The following is a 27,999-nucleotide window of genomic DNA, read 5'->3' as shown; positions in this document are numbered from 1 at the left end:
AGAGAAAATATTTTGAAAACCCTAAAGTACCATATACATATGATTTATGTGATTTCTTAATAAGCCTCTTGGTCTTTTACTGTGTCCACCAGGCCCAGCTGTCAGCCAAATAATCCTGGTAAATACCAACTCCAGAGGACCATGCGCATAAAAGGACACAGCTGAGGCATGGATGTGTTTGGTTTTATCACTTGGCAGGTGGGGTGACAGGCTTGGGCGGGGGCGGCGAGAATGAGAGTGAGTCAAGACTGGCAGAAATGTAAGAAGAGTCTGTTCTTTTTTTTAACCTTCATAATTACATCAAAATTTTAACTTGTTAATATGAGTGATGGTTCTTTGAGGCAGTGGTTAAGAGGGAACAACAGGATCTCAGGTCAGACCTAGATTCATACTTCAGTGGTGACCATGGATGGATTAATCTCAGTGAACCTTAGTTTTTTCATCTTTAAAATGGGTGTACTAATACTTACCTCTTAGGGTCATTATGAAGATTAAATAAGACTGTGAGATTCAGTGTGTATTATCCTTTCCCGAGGTCACCTTTTGGTGATTATCTTCATAAAGCTTCTGATGCATGACCAGTTAGATGCTCACATATTTGTGTATATGCTTATATTTCTTTTCCATAGCATATTCCTAGAGAATTACTATGGGTTTTCATAGGAACCAAATCTGGATTAAGATATATATCTTACTCACATCCTTGGACTTGGGGTTAACAAAAAGGGTAAGGTGAAGGAGAGATTATCCAAAGTCTTTCTTGACACTCTGGGAGTCGGAGAAGATACTAATCTCACCATCATCAGATACCTGGTCATCTGGTTAGAATAGTTTCAAGTATATAAAGTTATTTACTTACACAGTTTTAAAAAACTTACAATTATAAAACGTAAGACTACTTATAATTTAATAACTATTTCTCTCCTTTATTAAGCTTTATTTGATTGGAGTCGGTGACTGTGGTTTTACATCGACAGCTCTGAGACAGCCCCTTGCCTGCTTCACCCTCATCCTTTAACTGAGCAGCCGCAGTTAGCCTTGTGCTCTACTGACCTCTGTGAAGTTTTAAGAAATATTAATGAGATGTGGTGGGTACTTCTCAAAAACTTTGCTTGGAAGCATAGAAGACCAGAACGTTAATGTAATTATTTTTATTTGTGCTTATCCCTTTAATGTTACACCACTTCCTGGCTATGTTAACCCTTCGTTCTGGGTAAATGACCTTCTCGCCATTCTCTCTCACTTGCCGTGTGTTGTGTTGCTTTTCCATCTTTGTTCTCAGAGCGTTCCTCCCGTCCGAATGCCCTTTTAGCTGGTTTTTTTTTTTTTCCCTGTTCTCTCCTGCATTCAACCATGCTAAGTAATCCAGCACTTCACCGTAGTGTTCTGTCTTGCATTCACTTTCATTTATTAAATATTTATTCCCCAGGTTATAAACTCCTTGAAGGTGGAGGCCACACTTGGACTAGGAGTCCTTCGCCACTTTTGCCTCACACAGTGCTGGAGAAACAGTAGTCATTAAGTGTATAGTTTGGAGTCAGACAGACATGAGTCTGAATCCTTGCTCTGCCACTTAACCGCTGTGTAACTTTGGACAAATTATTTAACCTCTCAGAGCCTCCTTCTTCATCTAGAAAGTAGCAGTGGTGCCTGATGTAAGTGCTCAGTAAAATGTCAATACTATTATCATTATTCTTTAATTCAACAATTGATTATTGAGCACCTGCCACATGTTAGGCATTGTACTGGCTCCTGGGAACTGATATGGAACACAGCAGACAAGATCCCTGTAGAGAAAATGGACATTATACAAATATGTAATTATAAATATGGTAAGTACCAAGAACAAAAAAAATAACTACAGGAAAATAATTGATGGAAGTCCTTTTAGTTTGGGGCGTTAGGAAGGACTTACTGAGACATTATTTAAACTGATACTTGAAGATGAATTTTTGCCAGTAGGAGTGTCCTAGGCGGAGAGAACAGCATGTTCAAAGGCCTGGGGCTGGAAGGAGCTTGGTGTGCCCGGAGGTCTGGAAGGAGGCCAGCGTGGCGGTGGCAGAGGGAGTGAGGAGTTTGCCCCTGCACCCAGTGGGTGAGCGGCGAGCCGTTTCGGTTTGGTCAGCTGGCAGCTGGGGCATGTCCCTTCGTCACTTTCTTTTCTCTGAAATGCGACTAAGATATAAAAATTAAATGCCAACAGTTTTGAAATTTAGCTCATTTATTAGGCATGATTAGAAATGAATGAATTACCCCATGAAAGTGAATTTTTCAAAAACTAAGGCTACCTTTTTAAGTGACGAAGGTTTTGTTTTCGTTTTAATGGAAAAATTTCTAAAATACTTCTCTGCCTTCTTAGTTAACCATATGACCTTGGATCAGAAGAGATTACATTATGCTATAACACGACCCACATTAATGGCGTTAATGCCCTTAAGGGCTGTTGAGATAGGTGGGGCTATTTTCTCCCGTTTTAAGCAGCCCGGGTTTATAAGCCTCGTGCCATTGTCTTCTTGTTGAAGTTTACCTTTTTCCCGCAGAAATCGTAGCCCCCTTGTAACTCCCTTTCCTTCTTGCTGCTGTCCCTGTCTCTAGATACACTATCTCCAAATTCGATTTGCTTCTCCTGTAAGCTATGGAAACAGATTTCTAATTTTAGGCAATTCTGACAGGCTCAACAAATTGATGTAGAGTGATGGTCTGCACGTTTCTCTTAGAGGTCGAAAGCACAGATTTGTATTGCATGGACAGTGGCATCAGTGGTCTCCTTTGCTTTCTTTCACCGAGTGTCCAGGTTGTTGAGGTTTCTAGGTTTCTAGATAATGGAGGTGGCTGTTCTCTGCTTTTAACATGAGTATTGTCGAGCAGGGAGCTGATTTTTTTTCTTTTTTTTTTTCTTTTTAATGAAGACAGAGCAGTGGAAAAGCAAACTGAGAGGTTAAATTATTGATGAGTCATAGAATTTTAAAGCTTATAGGGACTAGAAATGTTGTTCCAGCCGCCTGGCCTTGGCGCTGAAGTTAGGGTTGAGCTGCTCAAGTTCACAAGGCTTTAGGTAGAACTGGAAATAAAATTTAGGTTGACTATTAGTCCAGTGCTCACCTCTCTATCTCCTGTCTCACAGGAAACTCTGAATAATTGAATAGGTTTGAAAACTTGTATAATATTTTTATGTTTAGCTTTTTCATTTCTAAGAATAGACTCTGTGAGAACTAGAACATTTGTGATCTTATTTTTGGCTCCTGTTTTTATGATCCTAGCAGTGCCATACTTAACAAAACTGTATTCTCGTAAGACTTTCTTCCTGCCTGCAGGAGCATCGCCCAAGCTGTGTTCCAGACCTTTCTTGCACATCACTTTGTCCTGTCTATCCCTATATTCCGTAGTTGGGGTTTGGAAACCTAAATCTAGAATTTCTAGCCTTTATGGGATCACCAGTGCCTTGCCCTTGTATGTTATTTCATTTGATTTGTATTATTCCAGTGAGTGAAGGAGCATAATTCAGGTTTACTCTTAAGGAAACCTAGATTCCCAAGAGAAAATGCTTGTGCCTGCTTCACCAACCAGTTAGTTACTGGACTAGGCTTTAATACCCTTTTGTAGTTTAATTTTCACTCTGACAGGCTATCTTCTGTAGATTAAATGTCTGACATGTTTAGCCTTAATTTTTAGACTTCTGTGAGAAGCATGTTTATAGGGTATAAGCTCCATGAGCACAGGACATGTATAATCACTGCTGATTCTCCGGTGCCCCAGGTAGGGTCCGGCACCCCACGTAGGGTCCGGCACATGGTCGGCACACCCACGTATTTGTCAGAAGCAGGAATGTGTGGGAAGGTTGGCATCTGTGAATTCACTCCCTTGTTTACTTGTCAGAGAGGTGGTTCTTGATGGCATGACGGTCAGGTCTTCTGCAAGTGTCTTTTGAACTGAGCACTGCCATGTGACACGCCCCACGCGTGGCTGTGCCAGTGCTTCCAGTGTTTTACTTTTGATCAGGTGTGTAACTAAAGATGGGCAGAAGTTTCTCATTACCAAGTTTTTTTTCCCCAAGCTACAGTGACTCTTGGGACTGACTTCAAGTTCTCCAGGCAATAGTAACAACAATTTAACTAGGCTTCTGGTTTCATTAGATGTGAAGACAAAGTTATTTCCATGAAGAATGTTGTGTTTTGTGGCCCTTCTCTTTTTCTAGGTGGAACGAGGGATTAGCCACATGACCACAGAAATGGACATCTGTGTTAGTTCATGGTCCATAAAACGTGTGGCCCTCAGGCTTTAAAATGGTAGGCAGTAAACTCTTTGATGAGTCCTGCATCAGCAGTTATCAAGGTGGATGTATTTCAAAGGAGGCAGTACAAGCTGTCCCCTACTTCCTAACATAATGAGTCCCTTAAACCAATTTGGTTATAAACACCAGCCAGTGACTCCCTGCTGTCCAGAGCTCCCCTACTCAGGGCAGTAAATGCCTGTCAGTGACATCTGGGACACTAGAAATCCCAGATCTACTAGAAATCCCTGTTCAACATGAACGTGGCTCTGAAAAGGTTAGTGTGTCAGTAAATAATGATGTTAGGATGTGGCATTAAGAAGTCTACATTAAATTAAATCAACTCCATCGTGTGAGTGTGGTTTAGGGTCGAGAGGCTCTCTAACTTTCTGTTACGTCTGTCAGCCAGTGTAATATAAGAATAAGCTGACATGGTCTATCTGTACTTCTTAATACTCCCCTTTCCTATATCCTTTTTTTTCAAAATAGAAATAAATTATATAGGTTTTTTTTAAACGATTCCTGCTAATTAGAGGTGGGGTAAGGAGTAATTCAGTCAATCCAAAAAAAACTATAAAGAGCATCAGAATAAATTCTACCACTTAGAGACAGTTGCCGTTAATATTTTGGAGAACATCCTTTCGGACTTTTTTTAACTATAATACACACACGCAACTTTATATGCTATTCTTAACCTTTTACTCAACATGTTATGAATATCTTTCAATGTCAGTAAATCCCTGAAAGGTTTTCAGTAGCATCTGATTTATTGTTTTATTGCTTAACATAATTTATTTAAGTTCCTCATCTAGAATATACAGACATAGTAATAGCTCATGGGGTTGTTATGTGGATTAAATGATAATTTATGTAACATGCTCAGTACAGTAGATGGTGCAACCAATGGTCATTTGTGCCAGTTCAGCACCATCGAGAATCCCCAGTTTGCGGTGCGGTAAAGAAGGAAACTATTCATTGTAAAACAGCTCAGTCTGTGCTATAGCATGGCTGTGAGAACAGCGGAATAGTGTTGCATCTCAGCTATGAAACAACACAGCTGGGAGGCAGCCCTGCACTGGTCCAGCTTCTCTGCTCTTATCTGCTCTAATCTGCTCTACCTGGCTCTACTCTGGTGAGAGTTCTTGGGTGTTTAAGTTCCAGCCACAGAAAGGCAGTCTCCTATCTTAGGTGAAAAGTGTGCTCCCTGAGCCAGAGGGGAGCTGACTTATATAGAGAGGTCTCCGCCCTTGGTCCCTGATTGGTCCATCGGGGACTCCACATCTTCACAGTTTAATTGGTCCAAAAGGCACTGTCCTGATTGGTTAGAATGGAGCCACTCTGAACAGTCCATGAAGGGGCTGCTGGGATATACCTGCACAGCTCTGATTGGACAGGGAAAACCTCAGTCTTATTGGTTGAAATACAATTCTAGGAACTCCTTTTTAAAGGTCTGCTCATATGACAGGATCACAGTGCAGGCAGGCAGTTCAGTGCAGGCTTCTTCCAGAAGTGTGGTTTGCATGAGAGGTCCCTGTTTAGAAACGGCTGCTAGGCTCTGTTTTTAAATTTGAGCCCAGTTAGCCACCAAGAGTCCTTTCTGGGTATCTTCTTTCTCAGGATCTACAGTGGTCTACAGAATGTGCTCAATAGTTGTTAGCTGCAATAAACATCCAGATGCATAACATCGTTTGTAAAAATATATAATTATCCCCTTGTGATAAATTCCTAAGAGTGGCATTGCTGGGTCACATGGTGTGGACATTTTCAGTTCTGATTTACATCACCAAATAGCTCTCCAGAAAAACAGTTCATATATTTCCACCCACAGTGAACATAAGGGTTCTGGTCACCACCCCTCACTGTATACATTTTGTCAAGCTTTTCTGAAAGGTGGAAAGTGTCTGTCACGTTATTTTTCTTTGATTCTTTTAATTACTGGTGAGATTAAATAGCTCTTCATATGTTATTGGCTATTTCTGTGTCCTTTTGTGAATTGCTTATTTGTGTCCTTTGCCTATTTTGAGAATTTTTGCTTTTATCTTATTGATTTGAAAACTCTTTCTAAATTAACCCTTTGTCACGTTGCAAATAATTTTCCCAGTTTTTTTTTTTCCCCTAACTTTCTCTTTGGTATTTTGCCATTAAAATTTTCTATATAGTCAAAGTAATCCCTGTATTATATTATGGGTTCTGGTTTTTGTATCATTTTCTATAACAGTCTTCCCATGCTAAGATTATAAAAATATCCACTCATACTTCTAGGATTTTTATGATTTAACTTTATATTTAAATCTTCGCTCTATGTGGAATTTATTTGGGAGTGGGAGTAAGAAGGGATTTAGGAATTCAGCTTTTTATGTTTTCCAAATAGCTAGTTTTTCCAAAATCTTTCACCACTAACTTGCACGCTAACTTTATCATACACTAAAAGAAACCTGGCCCAGTCTTGGACTTTGTTTAGTTCCATCGATCGGGCTTGTCTATTCCTGTGCCAGTAAGTGTGCTAGGGGATTAATGTATCTCTCTTTAGATGTGGTCAGTTTCATGCTCACCTACTCCTGATAGATCCAGTGACATTTTAAATAGTTTTTTTTGTTGTTGTTTAATTGTTTTTATTGTTTAATTAGAGTTCAGTATTCAATATTATTTTATAATAGTTTTAGGTATACAGCATAGTGGTTAGAATTTGTATAATTTACGAAGTGATCCCTGATTAGTCTAGTACCCACCTGGCATATGGGAGGATGATTGCGGGGCTGGGTGGAAAAGGTGAAGAGAGTAAGAAGTACAAATTGGTAGTTACAAAGTAGCCATGGGGATGTGAAGTACAGCATAGGGAATATAGTCAATAATATTGTAGTAACCACATAGTTTTAAACTTCCTGATTTCTGAGCTTCCTACCCTAGGGTATAATTAAGTAATCTGAATTACCGTATTTACTCTGTAGCCCCTCTGGATACTGGCTTTTGGACTGTTAATTACACAAAAAGCATATTTACATAGTTTCCCTTAATTTTGACCTGCTTCTAGATCATACATTTGGCTATCTGCTTAGCAATATGTAGTGGCCAGATTATGTTCTCTTTGTGCTAAATAATCTACTTCTTATGCATATTATGCTGGAGCAACATAGGTATTGTTCCCCAGAAATAAAACATGCTTCAAATCCCCCCGTCCCCCTGCCACCTTCTCCATTTTAATTGTCATGTATACAACTAACACATAACATCATTTTTGTAACAGTGCTTAAAGTAGACATTCACGCTACCTTCTGTTGGCTGGACTTCTTGCTCCTAAATGTCTATGTTCAGTGTATTAACATTTTTATGTGTTCAGTATTTTAATATTGTAGGGGTTATTCTGCCTTACAGTTTTGTTTGTTTGTTTTGTAGCCACAAGCTTTGTCCTCTACTTGTATTTCTTTTATTCATCTTACTTTGCTTTGATTAGAACAATTGAACCATAACTTATTGGTTGATTCTGTTCAGCTGTATGTACCACTGGACACCATGCCTGTGTAAGGAAATGATCCTGTGGCCTTGTCCCAGCTTTCTTTGGGTATTTCAAGCAAAAGCACTGTTCTTCTCACACACATTTCCTTTTCTCTGTTATTTTCTTTTGATTCCCACCTTAACTTTGTTTATCCTGATTTTGAAATTCATATTTAATGAGTACTTAATAGCATCTACTGTATGCTCAGCACTTTACTAGTTGGTGATATTAACATATTTTATTTCTTGCCCTTTGACAGCTTTCAAAATACTTGCATATATTTTCATGTTTGTTCTACCTGCACAGCTGCCTTCCACCACCGTCTTGCTATTGCTTCTATGTGCTCCCACCTCTGCAAGCCCTGCTTAAATCTCAGTATGCAGACCTTTATTTCTTCATACTCAAATACTTGAATTTCTCTTCTGTTTAGTCTACTCCTGGCCAGTGCCTTTAAACACTTTGATGTGTTCAGGGCATCTTTTCCAAATTTTGACTGTGTGGATGGAGTCGATGGTAACTACAGCCTCTGTGGCCTCCCCAGACTACAAGCTCATCTCTTCAACTGAAGGAGACATCTGGGCTCTGGCTAGGTTCCCCTGCCCTACACTGTGGCATGGAATTTCCCCCAGATGGTCAGCTAGGACAGATGCAGGCCCTTGTTTGTTTCCTGTCTTTCAGGGACTATTGTCCTTTGTTGACTGAAATCCAAAGTCTTGAAAACTATTGTTTTATATATTTTCTAGGTTTTGTAGTTGTTTCAGGTGGGAAGAGAAATCTGATCTCTGTTATTCCATCTTGGCCAGAAGCAGAAGTCCTCTCAGTATAGAACTTTTTACGTTTCATACTCATTTCTGCCATGGGGAAATTAAGAGGGTCTGGCTTTACCTTTTCACTTCATCATCTTCCTTTTCAGAGCTTCACAAGTTCTTAAAGAAAATGAATTTATGATTTACTGAGTGCCTTCCATGTAGTATATTATATATTAGTTGCCAAAATGAATAGGCTTAGTCTCTGCACCGGATAGGCTTCAGGTCTAGTAAGGGAGACGGTCAATGTTCTTGTTGCTATAATTAAAAGTAATACATATTTCGAAATATCTGAGATGCCACCACACTGTAGAGTGACCTGTACATTATGTTAAATATGATAAATGATTAAGCATTAGAATCGATGGCCTTTTGTTGACACTTGTGAATTCTGTCTCCTAACCATGGCCCTTTTCTGGACATCTGCAATCCTCTCATTGAAGGAGCGGGACTGTGTCTGTGCGTTTAGTCCTCCGACTCCCCTGGATTTGTCTCCTTTCCATATAACCTTTTCTTTACACTCGAGCTTTGGTCTGTTAAATCTGAGTTCAGTTTTCTATTTCACTTCTACCAGTATAAGAATGTTAAACACTGAAATATAAAGAATTAGCTACATTTGCCGTAAGTGGATGAGTTTGTTTATTTTCAAAAGTAAATTTTAATTGGCTCTTGGGAAGGGAAAGGAGGGAGGGTTAAGAGTAGCAGAAGACCACAGATGTAGTTGATAACTCTGGCTTACATTGACAAAGGAACCCTCTGGATGATGAATGAGGTCACCTAGCCTTCGAGTTGTTTAGGTGAAGCTGTGGGTTGCTAGTAACATCATCCTCCCCCTTCTGTGACAGGGTAAAAGGAAACAGTGAGTGATGCCAGCGTGCACTGACGGGGCCAGGTGTGTAGAGCATTGCTTCAGAAGCGAAAGCTGCAGGTCCTGATTGGCTCAAGATGAACTACATTGTGGCCTGATCGAGATAGCCAGAACTCCAATTGTGGAATTTTTCTTTTTATCCTATTCAGTTGCTGTGACCAGAACCTTCCTTGGAAAGATAGCCTGTGTTTAGATGACTGTTAGCCTGTGTGGTCTATCCAGTACTTGTGGTAGCTCCGGATATTTCTACTTCTAAAGGAACTCATTGATGTAATTTCAGATGCTGTATCCTTACTCAAGAGAACATGCCGTCTTGCTCTGTGTGGAATATCTTACAAGACACACTGCTGTGTCAGTTCTTAAGCTTCTGGTTCCAGATGTCTCTAGCAGCCCTACTTTTTCTCAGATGCTTGGCCAGCTCGTATGTATGAATAGCCTTTCTGTCCTGCAGAGGCTGTGAGAAGCTCTGCCTGAGCATTTGATAGTTAAACAGCACTTACCGAGCAAGCCCTTTGTGAGGCACTGATTGTACAACTAACGGAGATTATACAAGCGATTCCTCTAATCTCAAAGGTACTTACAGTCCAGAGAAGAAAAAGGTGAATTCAGAGGCCCATTCAGGAAGACCACAAAAGAAAATTAGAAGATAAACAAAACAGTTAGTGTTTTGAGTTCTGTTTCTTCAAACATCTCTGTTGGAGTTGGTGGCTTGAGTGACCAAGCAGCTGGCATCCCACCATTTATAGACATGTTCTATTTTGAGAATGAGTTTGTGGTTTGGGAAGGATGTATAACCATTTTCAACAGATGTTTATTGACTTGCAAAGTATCGTGTTAGGCACAGGGAAAACCAAGAAGTATAAAATTATATCCTCTGCTTCTAAGGAACTATTTATATTTGGAGAGGCACGTTTAAGGTTTTAAAAGTCTTCATAAGATGTAAGTCTCCAGAAGAGAAAAGTATAACTGTCAATAACTTAGAAGTGTTTACTAAACTATTAACCCCTCTGGGGAGAGGGGGTTGGAGTAGTGGGGCATGTGGCAGGAGGAGAGGAAGGATCTTCACGTTGTCCATGTACATTTCTGTATGGTCGGAAATTTTTACCAAGTGCCAATATGGCCTTTTTGGAATTATTTCTTTATCAGTTAAAAAACGATCGAGACTAGAAGATTATACATACAGCGTTAACTTTGAATATCTCTGTTTGATAGGATTATGAGTGATTTATATTTTCTTCATTATACCTCCTTAGTATTATCTACATTTTTCCTATAATGGATCTATACTATAAATATAAGTGGTTTATAAATAGAGAAAGTATTGGAAAACCGAAACCCAAAAGCACCTACAGCGATTATTGAAGCTACACTTCACCACGCTCACCGTACTTCGGATGCGATGTTCTAGCGACCCCTCCTTTATCTCCTCTCTCTCGCTACAACTCTCCTAAGGGTCTCTTCTTATTATTAATTATCATTTAAAAAGGTGAAACAAGGGCATGTGCTCTTGCTCCTGTCCCTCGTCATTTTGAGTGAGTTAGCCTAGAAGCAAAAGGAATCCTGCTATTAACTATTCAGCTATACTATGTAGGCTGCCTAGAAAAATTTAAATTATGCCGATTGGGTTACAATTATATCTGTCAATGTGGGCTGTGATCTCTTGTTTTAAAGCAGCCTAAGAATACTTTCTACATCTTTATATTTAGTTCTGTTGGAGAAAGCAATTAGAATGTCCCATCTCCCCATCTGGTACAGTGAAGAAAACGCATCTGCTTGGCTTACTTTATATGAGAGAGAATTAAAATTTCCAAGTTGTTTGTAATTCAAGTTAAGTAGTTAAATCCTGTCTCTCTCAAATATTGTTCTGGGAATCCATTTCCCCTTATAATTATAAACTTAATTACTTTGAAAAAAAATAATAGTCTTCTGAATTATTTAAGGAAGTCAGAGATGGAAGGAGAGATGTCATTTCTAAGTGATTTTTTTTTCCCTTTTAGCATGTGTTTGATGATCTCAGTGGCTCAGTATCCTTGTCCTGGGTTGGAGATAGCACTGGGGTAAGTAATGTTTTGAGGCTGTGAATTCAGCCTAGTAAGAAGAAGGTGGAGATTTGGGGCGTTTAAGCTCAGTCACAGAAATGCATGTTTGCAGGACAGACTTTCAAGAAGGTGTGGTCATTTAGGTTTTGCTTTAGAACTGGAAACATCTCGTGACCACTTTCTTCTGTAATGGGAAGATAGGTACCGTTCGAGCCCATGGTAGCTACTTTGCATCGAGATGAGCAAAAAGGAGAAAGGAAAGAGAGTGCTATACGCTGAGAAAGGAGCCTCACGGTACTTGGTCAATTCCCCGTGTAGAAGTGGAAAACTGCACATTGCACATCTTGGCATTTTTCCTCCAAATTGTATTGGTCCCGTGTCCTTTTTCACAGTGTCGAAGGACTGTGGCACCCATGGGCTCATGTTTCATCTGTTGTCTCTTCCTGCATCACTCAGTAGGTGCTGCCAGGATCAACGGGATGGAAGGAGAGTCACTCAGCTCCTCATCCCTCCTCATATGGAGCTGAAGATGCGTCAGCCTCAGGCTTGACGTTTGCTGGCTCTGTCATTGTCCTGCTTGAATACGGGCAGGGGCCACAGCTCATACTCTCTGATTTTCCAGTGTATCATGTCACTGAGGTGCATGAGGGCTGTGTCAGGAGCCCAAAGAAATATAATTCTGGCGCAGAAGAGCAAGTTAGAAATTTCTTACCTTAATTTTTAAGCTTCTAGTAGAATTTCTGTAAGCATGTCTCAGTTTCTTCTAAAATTTGAGTTGTGTCCTAATTTCCATGATATATCCATTCATTTAAGATAGTTGGTATCTCCAAAATTTCTTGTTACATGGCTATTTTGAGGCTCCCTAGCTTTTTGTATTAATCTATCAGAATCTTTTCCTCATGTATATTTTTAATACTTAAGAAATTAATTTCATGGAGAACTAACAGCAGGGAGGAGAGACACATTTGACACCGTGACCTCTATTAGGGCACCCACACTGTTATAGCCTCTGTAAGCAGGAAGAGAGATGATTCTTGCCTGAGAATATCTTACAGTAATATGGATACAAAACGGTTAAGTCCTTCCTTTATTGTAATGTGTAGTTGATTAGCTCTGCCTCACTGCTTCAAGCATAGGAGATGGGACCATTTCAACAAGCGATTTGAGACCTTGAATCATTGAAGCCTAGTAACTTGGTCCTTCTTAGTTTTCTGACATATTACAATATAGGCTGTGACAGAGCAGGGCTATTGGCAATTTTTTAGGTGTTGATTTAATCCCATCATAGGCAAACATGTAATGAGACTATCTTTCTTACTGACCAAATGCTTTTGTCTCTCTCCAGATCGTTCTGGTCTTGACTACCTTCCATGTACCGCTGGTAATTATGACTTTTGGACAGTCCAAGCTGTATCGAAGGTGAGATGCATAACATGGTGGGGGATTGACTCAGTAACACATTGTGAATATAAGTTCCCCGCTTTTCCAGACACGATGGAGTCTAATAGTTAGTTTAAAAGATCTTCCAGCCATCTTAAATTTTCACCAAACTGTCACATTCAGCACACTTTTTGTATTTGCTTAGCAACCTGAAGAAATATGAAAAGGAATAGTACCAAGGAGATTAAGTTGACCTGACTGAGTGGCAAAAAGTAAAGCAAGGTGGAGGAAGAGTCTATGGGGCTGGGAGTGGTGGGGGGGCTGATTTTATTTATTTAATTAGAACAATATGTAACTATCGAAGTTTTGATCTGGAGGGTGGGGGGCGGGGGGGGGTGTTTGTTAATTTAAATGAATATTTGTGGGAAGGTAGCATGGAATTCAATGATCTTTTATTTATTATGAGCACAGACGGTTTTTATATCCCTGAAGAAACAATCCTCACTGTACTTCCAAGTGAATATATTTCTCTAACATTGTGAGCCCCAAACAGATTGTTTCTAGATCAGACAGAGGTTCTCAGTTCAGACCTACCAAAGTACTTTGTAGTGTCCACACTGGTGGAACATATGTTCTGGAACCATAACCTCTACTCTGACATTCACAAAGTTTTAGAATCGTCTTCTCAAAGGCGCAGCTTAGTTAACTAGTAGGTTCTTTTCCTTAACCATAAGATTCAAGACCAGCTAACTCGTGGAAATTGCTAAATGTCTTCTCAATCATTCTTTCCTACCCCATTTTCCCCCAAGGATCCTAAAGAAATGCAGCGTCCTAGTAGATGACATAGAAACTGCCCCCAAGGCCGAGGGCTCTCCCAGCAGCCCTCATACTTTCTCAGGGTTCTTTCTTTGACTGTTGGTCTTGACCCAGGTGGGAGGGAACCCGTGTCGAAGTTTTGATCTGGATCAGCCAACCTTCCCCAGTAGGTGTGATCCTCACCTGTTGCTCCTCAGCCTGGAGCCAGTGCTCTTTGCCGTTCAACACAGTAATGTTGGTTTAAAGACAGGCTGAGAAGGAATTGCCATCTTGGAATAGCTGTAAACTCCACAAAGGCAAGGTTTTTGACTACCTCGGTGTTCTCCATCCTAACCAAACAACTGACACATGGCAGGCAGGAAATCCATACTAATTGAATGAGCGACTTGCCTTGGCTTCTCTGTAATTTTTGAACTGATAATATTTTTTTATTTCATAAGGGTTGACAATGTATTGTAGAATTCTAGTGCTAGAAAGGGCCATAATTTATAGCTGATTTTATTTATTTAATTAGAACAATAGTGTAACCATCAGACAGTTGAAAAGTATCTTGTTTGGGAGGGAAAAATACATTAAAAATTGTAATTTCATGCAAGTTATATGGATCTCTGATCACTATGCTATACAACTGAAACTGTATGCCAACTATAATTTAAAAAAAAAAACTCATCGAATTGTACAATGTAAATACAAGCAACTAATTGTTTATTATATTTCAATAAAGCCAAGAGGAAAAAATTGTAATTTCAGTAACTCTTTCCAGTGTTTAAGAAATCGTGCTGTCATAAAACTTTTCCTTATGATACAGTTTCTCTTACCAATTTCTCTTCCATTATAAAAGTAGTACAACCATATGAAACATTTGGAAATTTTAAGAGAAAAGGATTCACCCTGGTATCAAGTATAATCTTAATTTATTTACAGTTTGTTATCTTGATTTTCCCGTTTACCATATGGCTACATAGTCTTGGGAAGCAACATGGTGCAGCGTAAAGTTGCAAGGTTTTGTTGGCAAATAAGCCTGGAATTGAATCTCAGCACTGTCGTTTGCAAGCAGAATGAACTTGTGCAAGTCATTTACCCCACCTCTCCTGAGTCTTTTTTTGTCATCTGTAAAAGAAAGATGATAATAATGGCCACCTTAGAGCAGTCGTGAGTTACACTTTGCAGTGTCTGGCATGGAGTAAGAACTTGGTGGTGGTAGCTGCTGCCATGCCTCCAGCCAGCCATGACATGCAGCCAGCGTGTATTGGCGCTGCTGTACTAGCCACTGAAATGAAAAGCTTTTCGTGCCAGTTGGTGAGAAGTGATTGTCTGCCCCCAAATGCCTCCATGGCTTCTACAGGTGCACACACACCTCTGCCCCTGCCAACATGCTAGTTTTACTACTACCTGGCATTATGACCTGTATCCATTCTGATTGGTGAATGCTCACACCATATTGTTCATATCCCCTCTGCTTATAACCTATCATTTTTACTAGACTGACAGAATTTACTTAATCAGTATTACCTTGGACACTTAGGTTGTAGCTAATTTTTTTTCAGTATTACTAATGCTGCTGTGATAAATATCACACATATATATGTCATAGAGGATGCTAATTGCAGTTCATCTTTTAGTAGCAAATGAAAACCTCTTCTCTGATTGACCTCTACATTGTTTGAAGGCTATTCAGTAAACTCCCCCTTCTCCAGGCTGAATTATCTTGTATACCTGTTGCTTCAGCCACTTTTCCTCTTGCCTTCTGAATTCACTTTTTATTTTCTACATTGCTCTTTAACCATGTGGCCAGAATTGGACCTGACAGGTTCCCAAGTCAGACCCACGGGGAGTGAAATGTGTTTTCGTGACTTTTCCCCCATCATTTTGCTTTTCAATATTGTGCTTACTTTAAGACAGCCAGAAACAAAACAAAAACGGCATCACTGGGTTACTGTTTAAATACCTACCACCATCTGACTCAACCCTTTTCATCCTATATTTGTCTAGTCCATGAGAAACCCCAAACATACACTTTACTAAAGAGCAATCCTATTTATTTCTGGTATAGTATCATATTACTAAGATACCTTTTCTGAATGTTGCACAGCAGTATTTGTTGTTGTGTGTTTTCACCAATGTCATTTTGAATATTAATTATTTCCTCCTTGCCGTGAATTGAAAAGTCTTCCAGAGTTTAGGTGGAAACTACAAATATGCCTGTTGCTTCTCCATCTGGCCTGGCCTGATGTGGCTCACGTTACGTTATTGAACACATATCGTTGAACAGCCAAGAGGCACGTGTTGCTTCAGAAATGGGAAAGGGATGGAGAAGTTTGATCAACTTGAGTCCTGACTGTTGAGGTTGCCCAACTGAGAAATAAAATAAAAGACTGTCGAATGCACTCTGAAGACTCTTCTGTTCTTCACAGCTTTGATGATTGTATCACCTATTGGATTACCTTTCTCCACTAAATCTTAGATAGTCAAGAGTTCAAATAAAAGGCAGCTCATCGCATGCCACTTGCTCTGAGTAGTACAGCGTGGAGGCTCACGAGAATAGAAGGAAGTTGTCTCTATTACCTGTTCTGAGTTAGAGAGAGTAGACTTTGGTCTTTAGGTTGTGAAAAAGAATTGTTGAGAGGTTTGGTAAATAATAAAGCCTCATAGGAATTAATGATTCGATAAAAATGGAATAATATGTTAATATCGTCAATTTAAAGAAGTCGTGTTTGAATAGTATAAATTTTGAGTCTCTGTAAAGGAATATTAATTTACATAATAGATTGTAAAGTACATTTAAAGTTAAAATATGAAGTTAAAAAGGAAATAAGCTAGCTATAGTTAAGATGATAATTTGATTTTTGGCAACTAAAAGATGTTTTGTTCCTTTTATGGCCTCTTGTAACATAAACATAGTGAAGAAAATGTAAGTATTATCCTATACCACTATTCCGTACCTAATTACCACAAAACTGCTAGACTATTTTAGTTATGATTTTATTTTCTATTGAGAATTTTTCACATTTTAGACGTTAATAAAGAATTCTCTAATAGATTTTACATCAAAGTTTATTTCATAGTCGATGTAAGTTTTTCAGGATGTTACTTGAGGTTAAAATAAGGATAACTTTAAAGGTATACAACAGATATTGAAGCAAAGTACAGTAAACCACCTTTTCTAAGATGGTTTGATAGATTTTTTTAATGATATGCGTGGCTCACTTTTTACTGCTTTAGACAGTGGAGTAAAAAAAAGAGACTAAAGTATTGGGAGTTCAGTTTACTGTAAATTCAATTCTACCAATTTAACCTGGCAACAGTTTCAGGGCTATGATTCTTTTGGCACATTTTAATAAGCTACATTCTCCCTATTGATCTTTTAACTGAAAATCTCAATACAGTCAATTCTCATTCTTCATAATAGTTATGTTCTGCATAGTCTCCATGAATACTGAATTAGTGAATACTGAACCATCACTCCTAGGAGGAATACAGGGTCAAGATCCTGCAAACCTCTGGTCACAACATTCATCTTCATCAGTTGATCAATACATAATATTGTTTTATGTGTGTTTCTGATTAAAGTTACCTTATGTAATATATATTGTTGATTCATTAACATTGAGCTCACAACCAACTTGTGTCCAAAATAAGCTTATCTAACTTACATATTTTCTCCGTAAGGTACATCAAAGCCTTCTTATGATCAGAAACACTAAACAGCACTTCAGCACTATCCTTGGAGGCTATTTTAAACAGCATAATCACCAGCAAAAAGCACAAAAATACAAAATGCATGGTACTAAATAGACCATGAAGGAGACATTTATAGTATAAGAGCTGAAACAAGAAGGCAGAGCATCCCCTTGTTGGACCTCAGCTGGGAACATGTGCACTAGGTGACGCAAATATTTCTCTGCCCTGTGCTTGTCTCCAAATGACCGCAAGAGTGCCACGACTATTAATTTTGGGGTTACAGATAAATTTCAGTGAATAGGCAAATTTGCCAATGCAAAATCCATGAATAATGAGAATAAACTATATAAGATTTTTCAATTAGTGAAAACTACAATACTGTGGGGTCAGCCCTTGCACAGCAGCTCCTCCGCTGTAGTCATCAGCCAGTCTTCACAACCAATCAGCTTGTGGATCAGTCCCTCCCACTGATGTGCAAACAGCAACTATGGTTCAAGTACAACAGGAGGGCACACACAACCCACACAAGGGCACACCTGGAGCACCTGGCTCAGGTGACCATGGAGACTGTGCCACTGGGCCCCATAGGACACAAACGTAAGGCCAGGAGACACAGCAGCCCTACCCAATATGTAGAAACAAACAGGGAGGCAACCAACATGGGGGCGAGGGGAGACCAAGAAGTATGTCCCAAATGAAAGAACAGAACAAAGCTCCCGAAAAAGAACTAAACAAAATGGAAACAAGCAATCTGTTAGATGCAGAGTTCAAAACACTGGTTATAAGGATACTCAGTGATCTCAGCGAGAATTTCAGTAAAGAGATAGGAAACATAAAACTGGAGATTGAAAACAAAAAAAAAAATCCCAATCAGAAATGAAGGGTACAATAGCTGAAATAAAGAATACAATAACCGAAATAAATAATTAGAGAGAGTCAACAGAAGATAAGATAAAGCAGAGGACTGAATCAGTGATTGGAAGATAAGGTAGCAGAAAGTATCCAATCAGAACAGCACCAAGGAAAAAGAATCCAAAAAAGTGCAGATAATTTAACAGGACTCTGGAACAACATCAAGCATACCAACATTCACATCATAAGGGTATCAGAAGAAGAAGCAAGAGATCAAGGAATTGAAAACCTATTTGAAGAAATAATGACAGAAAACCTAACAACGGAAGTAGGCATACAAGCCCAGGAAGCGCAGAGAGTCCCAAAGAGGCCCACACCAAGACACATCATAATTAAAATGCCGAAAGTTAAAGGTAGAGATTCTTAAAAGCAACAAGAGAAGAGCAATTAGTTACCTACAAGGGAGCTCCCAAAAGACTGTCAGCTTCTTTCTCAACAGAAACTTTGCAGGCCAGAGGGATTGACAGGAAATGTTCAAAGGGATGAAAAGTAAAGGACCTATAACCAAAATTGCCCAGCAAGGCTATCATTTAGAATTGAAGGACAGATGTAGAGCTTCCCAGACAAGAAAAAGCTAAAGGAGTTAATCAGCACCAAACCAGCATTACAAGAAATGTTAGACGGACTTTTTGAGGAAGAAGGAGAAAAAGAAAAAAATACATATATGAATAATAAAATGGCAATAACTATATATCTATCAGCAATTACTTTAAATGTAAATGGATTAAATGCTCCAATCAAAAGATAGGGTGGCTGAATGGATAAGAAAACAAGACCTTTACATAGGCCGCCTACAAGAGACTCACTTCAGATTGAGACACAAACTGAAAGTAAAGGGATAGAAAAAGATACTTCATGAAAATGGAAACAAACAAAAAAAGCTGGGCTAGCAACCCTTATACCAGACAAAACAGACTTTAAAACAAAGCTACAATGAGAGACAAAGAAGGACCCAGTAATTCCATTTCTGGGTATTTATCTAAAGAAACTCAAAACACAACCTTGAAGGGACGTGTGCATCCATGTTTATTGTAGCATTGTTTACAATAGCCAAGATATGGAGGCAACATTCCTACCAATGTAGGAATGAATAAAGAAGAGGTGGTATATATATACACAAAGGAATATTACTCAGCCATAAAAGAAGAATGAAATCTTGCCACCTGCAACAACATGGATGGACCTAGAGGGTGCTGTGTTGAGTGGAGAAAGTCAGACAGAGAACGGCAGATGCCATTATGATTTCACTTACATGTGAAATCTAAAGAACAAAATAAACGAAGCAGAAACAAACTCATAGATACAGAGAACGTTTTGTTGGTTGCCAGAGGGAAGGGGTGTTGGGGTTTGGGTGAAAAAGGGGAAAGGATTAAGAAGTGCAAATTAGAAGTTACAAAATAGTCAAGGGAATGTAAAACAGCGTAAAGAATGTAGTCAATAATATCGTAATAACTATGTATGGTGTCAGATGGGTACTAGTTTTATTGGGGTGATCGCTTTGTAAGTTGTGTAGATGTCTAATCCCTATGTCATACACCTGAAACTAATATTATATGCCAACTGTATTTAAAATTATTTTAATTATTTAAAAAATACCTTCACAGTAAAAAAAAAAAAAAATCCATGAATAATGAGAATCAACTACATAAGCTCTCTCAGTGAAAACTACAAAACTATAATTTCTTTTTTAAAGAGTTTGTTGTCACCCTTGGTTTTATTAATGTTGCAGTTTATAGTGACTTAGTCATGGCAAAAGTGAACTAAAGGAATAGAGAAATGGTTAGGCCTGAAAACAAACCAAACAAGAACATCTGTGCTTATTTGAGAAAAGTAAATATGTAAGATGCTCTGAGATATTGTAGGACTCTTTTACTGTTACTTCTAATTAAATGTCTGCAGGTCACATGCCTAGTGTCACAAGGACCTATATATTGTAAATGAAAAGTACTCAAAAACAAGGGTGTAATTCTAGATTACTGACCTTTGGATTGAACATCAACCTTTGACTCTTCTGGAAAAACTCCCTTTTAAGTGCTTCATCTCCCTAAGAATTTTGATGCTGTAGCTTACCAGAAGTTTGTGTGATGATTACTTCTCTTTCATTTGTTTTAATAATTTCTAGATTTTTCTTGTTCGTTAGGGGTATTAGGCTCTATTCCAAAAATATTTGTATTCTACCACTATTTTCTTATAAACGTGCATATTCTTATGTACTAAATTACCACAGATGTATGTAAAAATGATCATATACTTTTGGAAATCAGAGCAGTATTAGGGTTGGCGTATAGAATTATTATTAAAATGATTTGTTTCTAAGGCAGATGGTTTCACAGGGTTTTGTTAACTTTTCATTTGACTGCTCTCTATTAATTATCATCTGGAATTTGAAAAGTAGATTTATTTCTCAAGGGGTTTCATTGGTTTCCTCTTGGTAATATATCCGTATGCTGATATATATGCTGATAGAAAGTATAGCTACATTTAAATAAAATGTTATGTTAAACACATCCCTGAACCCAGCATGGCCTCCACAAAGTCCCACTTCAATGCCAGCAGGTCGACCCTAGTTCATTGAGCTCCATTTGTTCAACTGGATAAATACCAGAGTGTAGCAGATGATTTTTTGTTTTTCTCACATTGCTTTCTTTCTCTGGAGGTCAGGGATGTGTTTGTTGTGCCAAGTTCTTAAAAAGCCAGCATACTTGCCAGCAGATTTGTGAAGGTTCCCTGGGGTATATCATGAAGGAGGGGAGATTTGTGAGCTGGTGATAATCAAGCTGCTGCCAGCCCCTTTAGAAGGTTGTCAGAGCTGTTGATGATATGTACACTGTAGAGCTAGGAATTGTTTATGCACATCTCTTGGCCTGCGGTCAGGAAGATAAGAACTCTTCTTGTACTTTAAAGCCAAAAAAGGGGGGCAGGGGGGTGAGACATATGAATCTGTTGGGTGGTGCCTGATCCGTTTTATTTATCTAGGAATTTTCTGTGTGTGTATGCAAAGAGATGGGAAGAGTCATTCAGATAACTTAAGTTCACGTGTAGTTTGCTTTAGCACACTGTCAGGGACCCAAACAGACAACTCAGAGATATTCTCTCCTGTGTCTGTCTCCAGTTTCCTCTTAGCTGATCGTTACTGCCAGGCCACAGGCCCTGGCAAAATAGATGAAAACTGCAGGTCGTAAGGGACAGACTCCTCACAAATAATTAAAAGTTGTCTCTAGTTTGGGGTTGAGAGTTAAAAGAATTGGATATGGCTTCAATTTTTCCCTTAATTGACTGGTTGGCTTTTGATAAATTGCCTTCCATTGAACCTCCTCACCTGTGAATTGAGGGAATTGGACAAGATGTTCTGTTCATCATCCCTTGCATCTCTCATGTCCTCTGGTTCTGTGATTCTTTGCTTGTGGAGGCTGCTGGCAAGATTGTACCACCTTTGAAGTCACATATTCTATCAGCAAAGACTACTTCACGTTGCATTTATCACTGGGCAACTAACTTGCAATACAGTGGTCTTCAATGATGGATATTTAAATTTAATGAGTCTTAAGATACATTCTGTTTTAAGAGAATGGCACATAGTGTTAAACCTGTCAGAGTTAGACATTGATTTTCTTGCTTATATTTTTCAAAATCTAAACATGGGATTGAAGACCTCTCAAAGATTATTGTTGGAATGAACTGTTGGGAAAAGCTTTAACAACCCAAGAGCTGAGATTAAGTTTGTTTCCCTAGCTGTGTTTCCTGAGCCGCATGTGTTAGATACTTGTGCCTAGGGATAGAAACCTCCTGGGGGAAGAGAGACTGCGGGACTCCTGCTGCTTAGCCTACAGCTTTCTCACGAGTACTCTGCTCAGACAGATCAGTTATGAGTGAGGCTTTGGCTACGCTTAGCAGAGATCCCAACTTAAAACTAGGGAATTAATGGTTCGTAACTAAATACAGAGGAAGGATGGGCTTCGGGGTCGCTCAGTCCAGCGTCGTAGGCTGGATTGCAGGATTGCCTCGACAGTGTTCTCCGTGTGTTGGCTTCATTGTGCCACAATGCCCATAGCAATGTTTTGCTTTGTGTTCATATACTACAATGTTGGGGGTTCTTGACCTGGGCACTGTTGACATTTGGGGCCAGAAATTCTTTGTTGTTGTGGAACTGTCCTGTACATTGTAGTATATTTAGCAGCATCTCTGGCCTCTACCCACAAGATGCCAGTAGCACCTCCACCCTGAGTTGTGATAATCAAAAATGTCTCCAGACATTACCAGATGGTTGCGTAGAGGGCTGTGTGTGTGTGTGTGTGCGCGCGCGCGCACACGCAACAATACCCTGGTTGAGAACTGCTGGTCTAAAGGAAGACAGATCATTTCGTCAGGTGGCTCTGTCTGAAGTATGAGGAAACATATTTCCTAACAGACGCTACATTTCCCCCTTTTTCTTCCTGCCTCAGCGTGGGTCACTCCCCCATTCCCTACTCCATTACTCTTAAGGAGGTGAAATTCCCTTCAGACCAATCAGGCCCACTACCTGCGCTAGGGATGGAGTCAGTCCCCTGAGGCATGTGACCAGGGCTGAGGTGGGGGAGGTAGGGGGGCGGGTCTTTAGTAAAGTCAGTGAAAGGGAATGGAAGCTGGGTAGGAACACAACAGTGTCTGTGACCACTGCATTCTAAATTTGTCTTTGTTTTTCTTCCCCTCAGTGAGGACTATGGAAAGAACTTTAAGGATATTACAAATCTCATCAATAATACCTTCATTCGGACTGAATTTGGCATGGCTATTGGTCCTGAGAACTCTGGAAAGGTGAGGCTCATTCATGCATGTATGGAGCCACACGTGGGCTGTCAGATATTAATATTGGGATGATCCAGTGATACACAGCAATATATTTAGTTTACTATTACTATATTTTAAAATTAAACATAATTTAATACAGATCACAAAAGAATGGAATTCGGCACACAGTTTCTTTTCTGGCCCCTAAGGTGCACCAACAACACTTCACGTGGCAGTTGTTTGGCATTACAATGTTTAACCCTCGAGACAACATTTTAGTCTTTGGGAAACTGGCTAATCTCAAACTGACCAGGCTCAAATTCTTAGGTATGATCCATTAGCTCAATTCAGGATAATATTTTTTGATAAGACTAATACGTGGGTGGGGTATACCAACAAATCTGTTTTTATAACTTTTCTTACTTTCGGTATTAAAATTTTCTTAACTAATGTCTGGTGAAAATGATGTAAGAACTTCTTGTGCTTTTATAATGTTATACCCTGAATCTGAACTTTATTCTTCCTACTCAGGTGATTTTAACAGCAGAGGTGTCTGGAGGAAGTCATGGAGGAAGAATCTTCAGATCATCAGATTTTGCAAAGAACTTTGTTCAGACCAATCTCCCTTTTCATCCTCTGACTCAGATGATGTACAGCCCTCAGAATTCTGATTATCTTTTAGCCCTTAGCACTGAAGTAAGTCTAGTTAAAGAACTTGTCTTGCCTTTGGGTTTTTATTGTCTCAGAATATACTGCCTCAAAAGAACCCTGTATGTAATGCTTTTTATACAGTATTGGACTGCTTTATAGTGACTTCTTATGTCTTGAAGTATGTGGTTTTTTTTTTTCCTATTTGGTAAAGGGCATGATTTTCATGTGTTATCTATTATAGATAAGTATGATTTCTAGTTGTCATTATGGTTTTTTAAGTAAATAGATGTGTGCTATTGGAGTAATGAACTAGAAAACAGTTTATATTCCTATTCTGCAAGGGACAAACATAAATTGTCAAAGTCCTAATGTTGTCATTGTTCCTGTCCTGTGGCCAAACCACATCTTCATAATTTTTCTTTTTTGTTTGCTGCATAGTATATCAAGCATATTGATTTCTGTCTTCGACACTCATGTATTAAATATCTAGAGTCTTAAAAAAAGATCTTAAATCCCTACACCCTACCACATGCCTATACTCTCCTCAGAAACCAGTTTCCCTCCCACCTCTTCTGACAGTTTCCTGAGGAAGATGTTCAGCTTTCTTTTCCTGAGGACCAGTGTCTTTTATCAAGGCCCAAAGTGGCTGAGTTGCTAGACTGTGATGATTACAATTATACTTTATATTCATATGGCTTTCTCTCATCTTATTTCTTAGAGTGTGGTCTACTGACCAGCAACATCAGATAGAAACCCCGGAGAGGCTGGTTTAAGATGTAGATTCCTAGGCCCCAATGCAGATATAGTACATCGGTGACTTTTGGTGGCAAGTTGACTAGTATTTTTAACAAGCTGAGCCTGTACACTAAAATTTGAGAGCCACAGCTGTGATGACCGTTCTGGGGACAGAAATAGGGTCATCAAATGTGGACAAGTCAGACTAAGCAAAGGAGTAGCAAAGGGAGGATGAGGGGCACTGGAAGAGACGTCTGCATTCTGGGCCTTCAGTGGGCAGATCTTTGAGCAGAAGTAAGATGGGAGGGCTCAAGGAAGGTCGGAATTAAGATTAGCCAAAGAAGGCTGGAGGAAGGAAACTGGTCTGCTGGGTAGGCTTCAGATCTTTAAGAAACAATTCCTGGAAATTGGCCTCCAGCAGCTTGAGTTGAAGGCCCTTCAAGGGAGCAAAGACCCCTTCGAAGGGGACAGAACTATCCGTATCCCCTTTGATCACCCCATCACCATTACAGAATATCTTAAGATTATTAAAACAGGCTATCTTCAGAAAGAGGTGAGCACAATCTGCTTTTATGCTTAAATTTTCTTCTAATTAAGGGTAAGTTTGAAGTACAAATAATTGAGATAGAGAAGATGGACCAGTTTGTACTAAAGTGCAAAGAGGTGATATCAGACCCTTTCTTACTTCTAAGTAAAATTAGGTAAATTAGAAATTCTGGGAGGTGAATATTATAAGCACAGGAAAAGTTAAAGAAGAATGGTCAGGGGTGGGGTGAGCACTGAAGGTAAATCCTGCCTAGATGAGCCCCATTTAATTTCAGCTGTACCAGGACATCGCTGTGCCACCTCCACTGAATCTGGGCCCAGGAGGCTTCTGTTGCCAGCACTGTCTGTCAGTCTTTATCTTACTAAAGTCTTTGCTGCATTCGAAAGTTTTGGCCAATCCCTCTTTTTGGGAACTCTGCTTCATCTTTTTTTCTCCTAGCCATTCCTTCTTGGTCTCTTAAACTCCTTTCAACCTAATCTTAAATCTCTACTGCTCATTTCACTCCGAGCAACTTTCTACTCTTCCTCTATATTACTACTGTAATGTGCAAGATTCTCAAGTCCTGGTCTCTGGCCCTGGCTTTTTCCTGGGGCTTCAGCGTCCTGTCTTGCTGCCCCCGCATACCTCTAGCAGGGTCTCGCACAGGCACCTCAGACTCAATCTTAACTAACTTCTTCCTGCTCTTCTCTCAGACATACTCTCTTCCCTTAATCCTTATGCTAGCTAAAGAGTCTACAGTACACCTCATCCCTCAACCAAAATGCTAGAGTGATTGACTTACAAACACAGACACACATACAGACACACATCACACACACACACACACACACACACACACACACACACACACACACACCTCTTCTATCCTACAGGAAAAGTTGTCCAGTTTGACTGAATCTAGCTTAAAAGCCTGTTCCTCACATGGCTTAGAGCCTCACTAACTCTTCATGAGCTAATGTGGCAGTTTTCACTGCTTTTCGTGGTTCTGATTTGGACCCTCTGAACTCTGTCTTTCCCGCTGGCATCCAAGTATTCCACCTAAAAAAGTTAAACTGACTGTGTCATTCCTCTATTTAGCACACCTTCCTCCTTTGAGTACCTCGTATGAAATGAAGACCAGATTCCTCAGCATGGCACAGGAGGGCTGTCTTTGAGCTGGCCCTCCACTCGCTCCCTGCATTTGCTCTTCCTTCCCTCACCTTGGAATTTGTGCTCCATCAGTGTCTGAAGGCGTTGAGCTCGCTGCACAGACTGCAGTGTCTTATCACCTCACTGCCTTTCCTACCTGGTTCTAGTCTGCCTTTGTGCCATAGCATCCACTCTCCCCACGTGCCTTCTTTAGGTCACACTGCTCATCATTTAAGACGTAGTTCAGCTGTCTTCTACACAAACCATTTCTGATGCGGTCAGTGTCCTTCCTCCCCCTACTCTTAGTCCAGAGACCATGCTTCTGTAACACCACATTGTATCAAGCTTTCTTATCTGGGACCCTTGTTAAACTGTGAGCTCCTTGAGAGCAGGTAGCGTGTCTTATTTGTCTTTGTATCTCCCCCCCCCCTCCCCTGCAGCAGTAACATCCGGTACAGTGCCTGGCACATAGTAGGCACTTCATAAGCATTGGTTATTCTGAGCTTCCAAGACCCTGAGGGGGCCCCTGTAAACCATGTGTGTGTTTCTAGAGCTCGGGCAGCTCGGACGGAACTTTAGCATGTTTTTAATGTCCTGAATGATTAGATATGAATTATTAAAGGTCATATAAGCAGCTGCACAGGATAAAGCTGGAATTTTGATAAGTCATTTATAATCTTTCAGAATGGCCTATGGGTGTCCAAGAATTTTGGGGGAAAATGGGAAGAAATCCACAAAGCAGTATGTTTGGCCAAATGGTGAGTAACAGAAGACTCCATCTGCGCAGAGCCCGAACCTTTTCAGACAGCACTGCCAAAAGTCACACAGATAAACACTGAGCATTTACTATGTGCCAAGCACTCCTCAGGGTGCCACAGGGGACACGAGAAAGGGGTTTTATACAGACCTCGACCTGAAGGAGCTTCTAATTCTGCTGGGAAAGAAAACTTAGTCTCGCTAAACACTAGAATTTGACTAGAAAACAAGGCATGTGACTAAGTAGCTGCTGCCTGCAAAAGGTTTATTCTCCATAAATGGTGACATCAGTTAGACTAGTAGAAAATACAGCTTTGATTTGGGGACTTACGTACTTCCTTGTGCCCAGATTTATATTCCCTCATCTAGAGATCCATTTCAGTTATAAGGAATGTAGTACAGAATAAGGAAGAAAGCCAGAAAGCTTGCAGACCGCTGGAATCACACCGTGCACCAAACTTCATTCGCTTCTCTCGCTGGGACACCCCCACACCCAGGTGCCTGCTCAGAGATGACACAGTAGAGGGGCTCTTACTGGAGAGTCAGGTCACCTTTATTCTAACCTGGCTCTGCTGCTAGTCAGTGGCTTAACCTCTCTGGGCTTTAGATTTTTCCTTCTGTCTATGAATGGAGATTTGCTTGAGGAATTTGGGGGATGGCTAAGCAAGAATTGAATGAAGAGCCTTCATACCTCCAAAATTCTGATTAGGCTCAGACCCTTGTTTAGAGCCTGTTTGTTCTTTCTCTTTGACTAATTTCAGCAAATTTGTTAATCTGGTTTCCCAGTTAATAGCAGATTGCTGCCAGAGGTGGAGTATATGAGTGCAAACAGCAGGCACATGCCCGGAGAACTGTAAGCAGACAAAAGCTGAGAGGACAGGATGGAATTTAGTGCTAGATGAAGACAGCACACGTACCTCAGTAACTTCTAATGGGAACGCTGTGTTGTTAGAGTTTCACATGATGTTCACAACAATGATCCATAATCCCAAGGAAGAGTTTAATGTTTACTGTCTTCTACTTAGGGAGTCAGGGAAATGTATAATACAGATATTGCCAAATATGTCTGCCAAAATTAACTAAAATATTTTAAAATGTTGCTTAACTAAAGTGGGCCTTTTCCAGAAAGTGCTGGTTTTTACAGTACCAA

General features: G+C 39.8%; 1 protein-coding gene across 4 annotated transcripts in view; it reads left to right on the top strand.

Annotated features, from left to right (window-relative positions):
* The window catches only part of SORT1 (sortilin 1), a 59,982-nt gene that overhangs the window by 7,155 nt on the left and 24,828 nt on the right, over nucleotides 1-27,999 (top strand). For all 4 annotated transcript variants that reach the window (XM_039841097.1, XM_039841095.1, XM_039841094.1 and 1 more), the window contains exons 2-6: nucleotides 11,435-11,494; nucleotides 12,822-12,895; nucleotides 22,957-23,059; nucleotides 23,564-23,728; nucleotides 26,778-26,851. In XM_039841097.1, the coding sequence (XP_039697031.1) occupies nucleotides 11,435-11,494; nucleotides 12,822-12,895; nucleotides 22,957-23,059; nucleotides 23,564-23,728; nucleotides 26,778-26,851 (476 nt within the window). The remainder of the gene's footprint in view (nucleotides 1-11,434; nucleotides 11,495-12,821; nucleotides 12,896-22,956; nucleotides 23,060-23,563; nucleotides 23,729-26,777; nucleotides 26,852-27,999) is intronic.

Source organism: Pteropus medius, unplaced genomic scaffold (assembly GCF_902729225.1).
Source record: "Pteropus medius unplaced genomic scaffold, Ma_sr-lr_union100, whole genome shotgun sequence".
NCBI classification, from domain to species: domain Eukaryota; kingdom Metazoa; phylum Chordata; class Mammalia; order Chiroptera; family Pteropodidae; genus Pteropus; species Pteropus medius.
The sequence above is the reverse complement of the archived record's forward strand: the minus strand, read 5'-3'. Positions and strand labels throughout refer to the sequence as shown.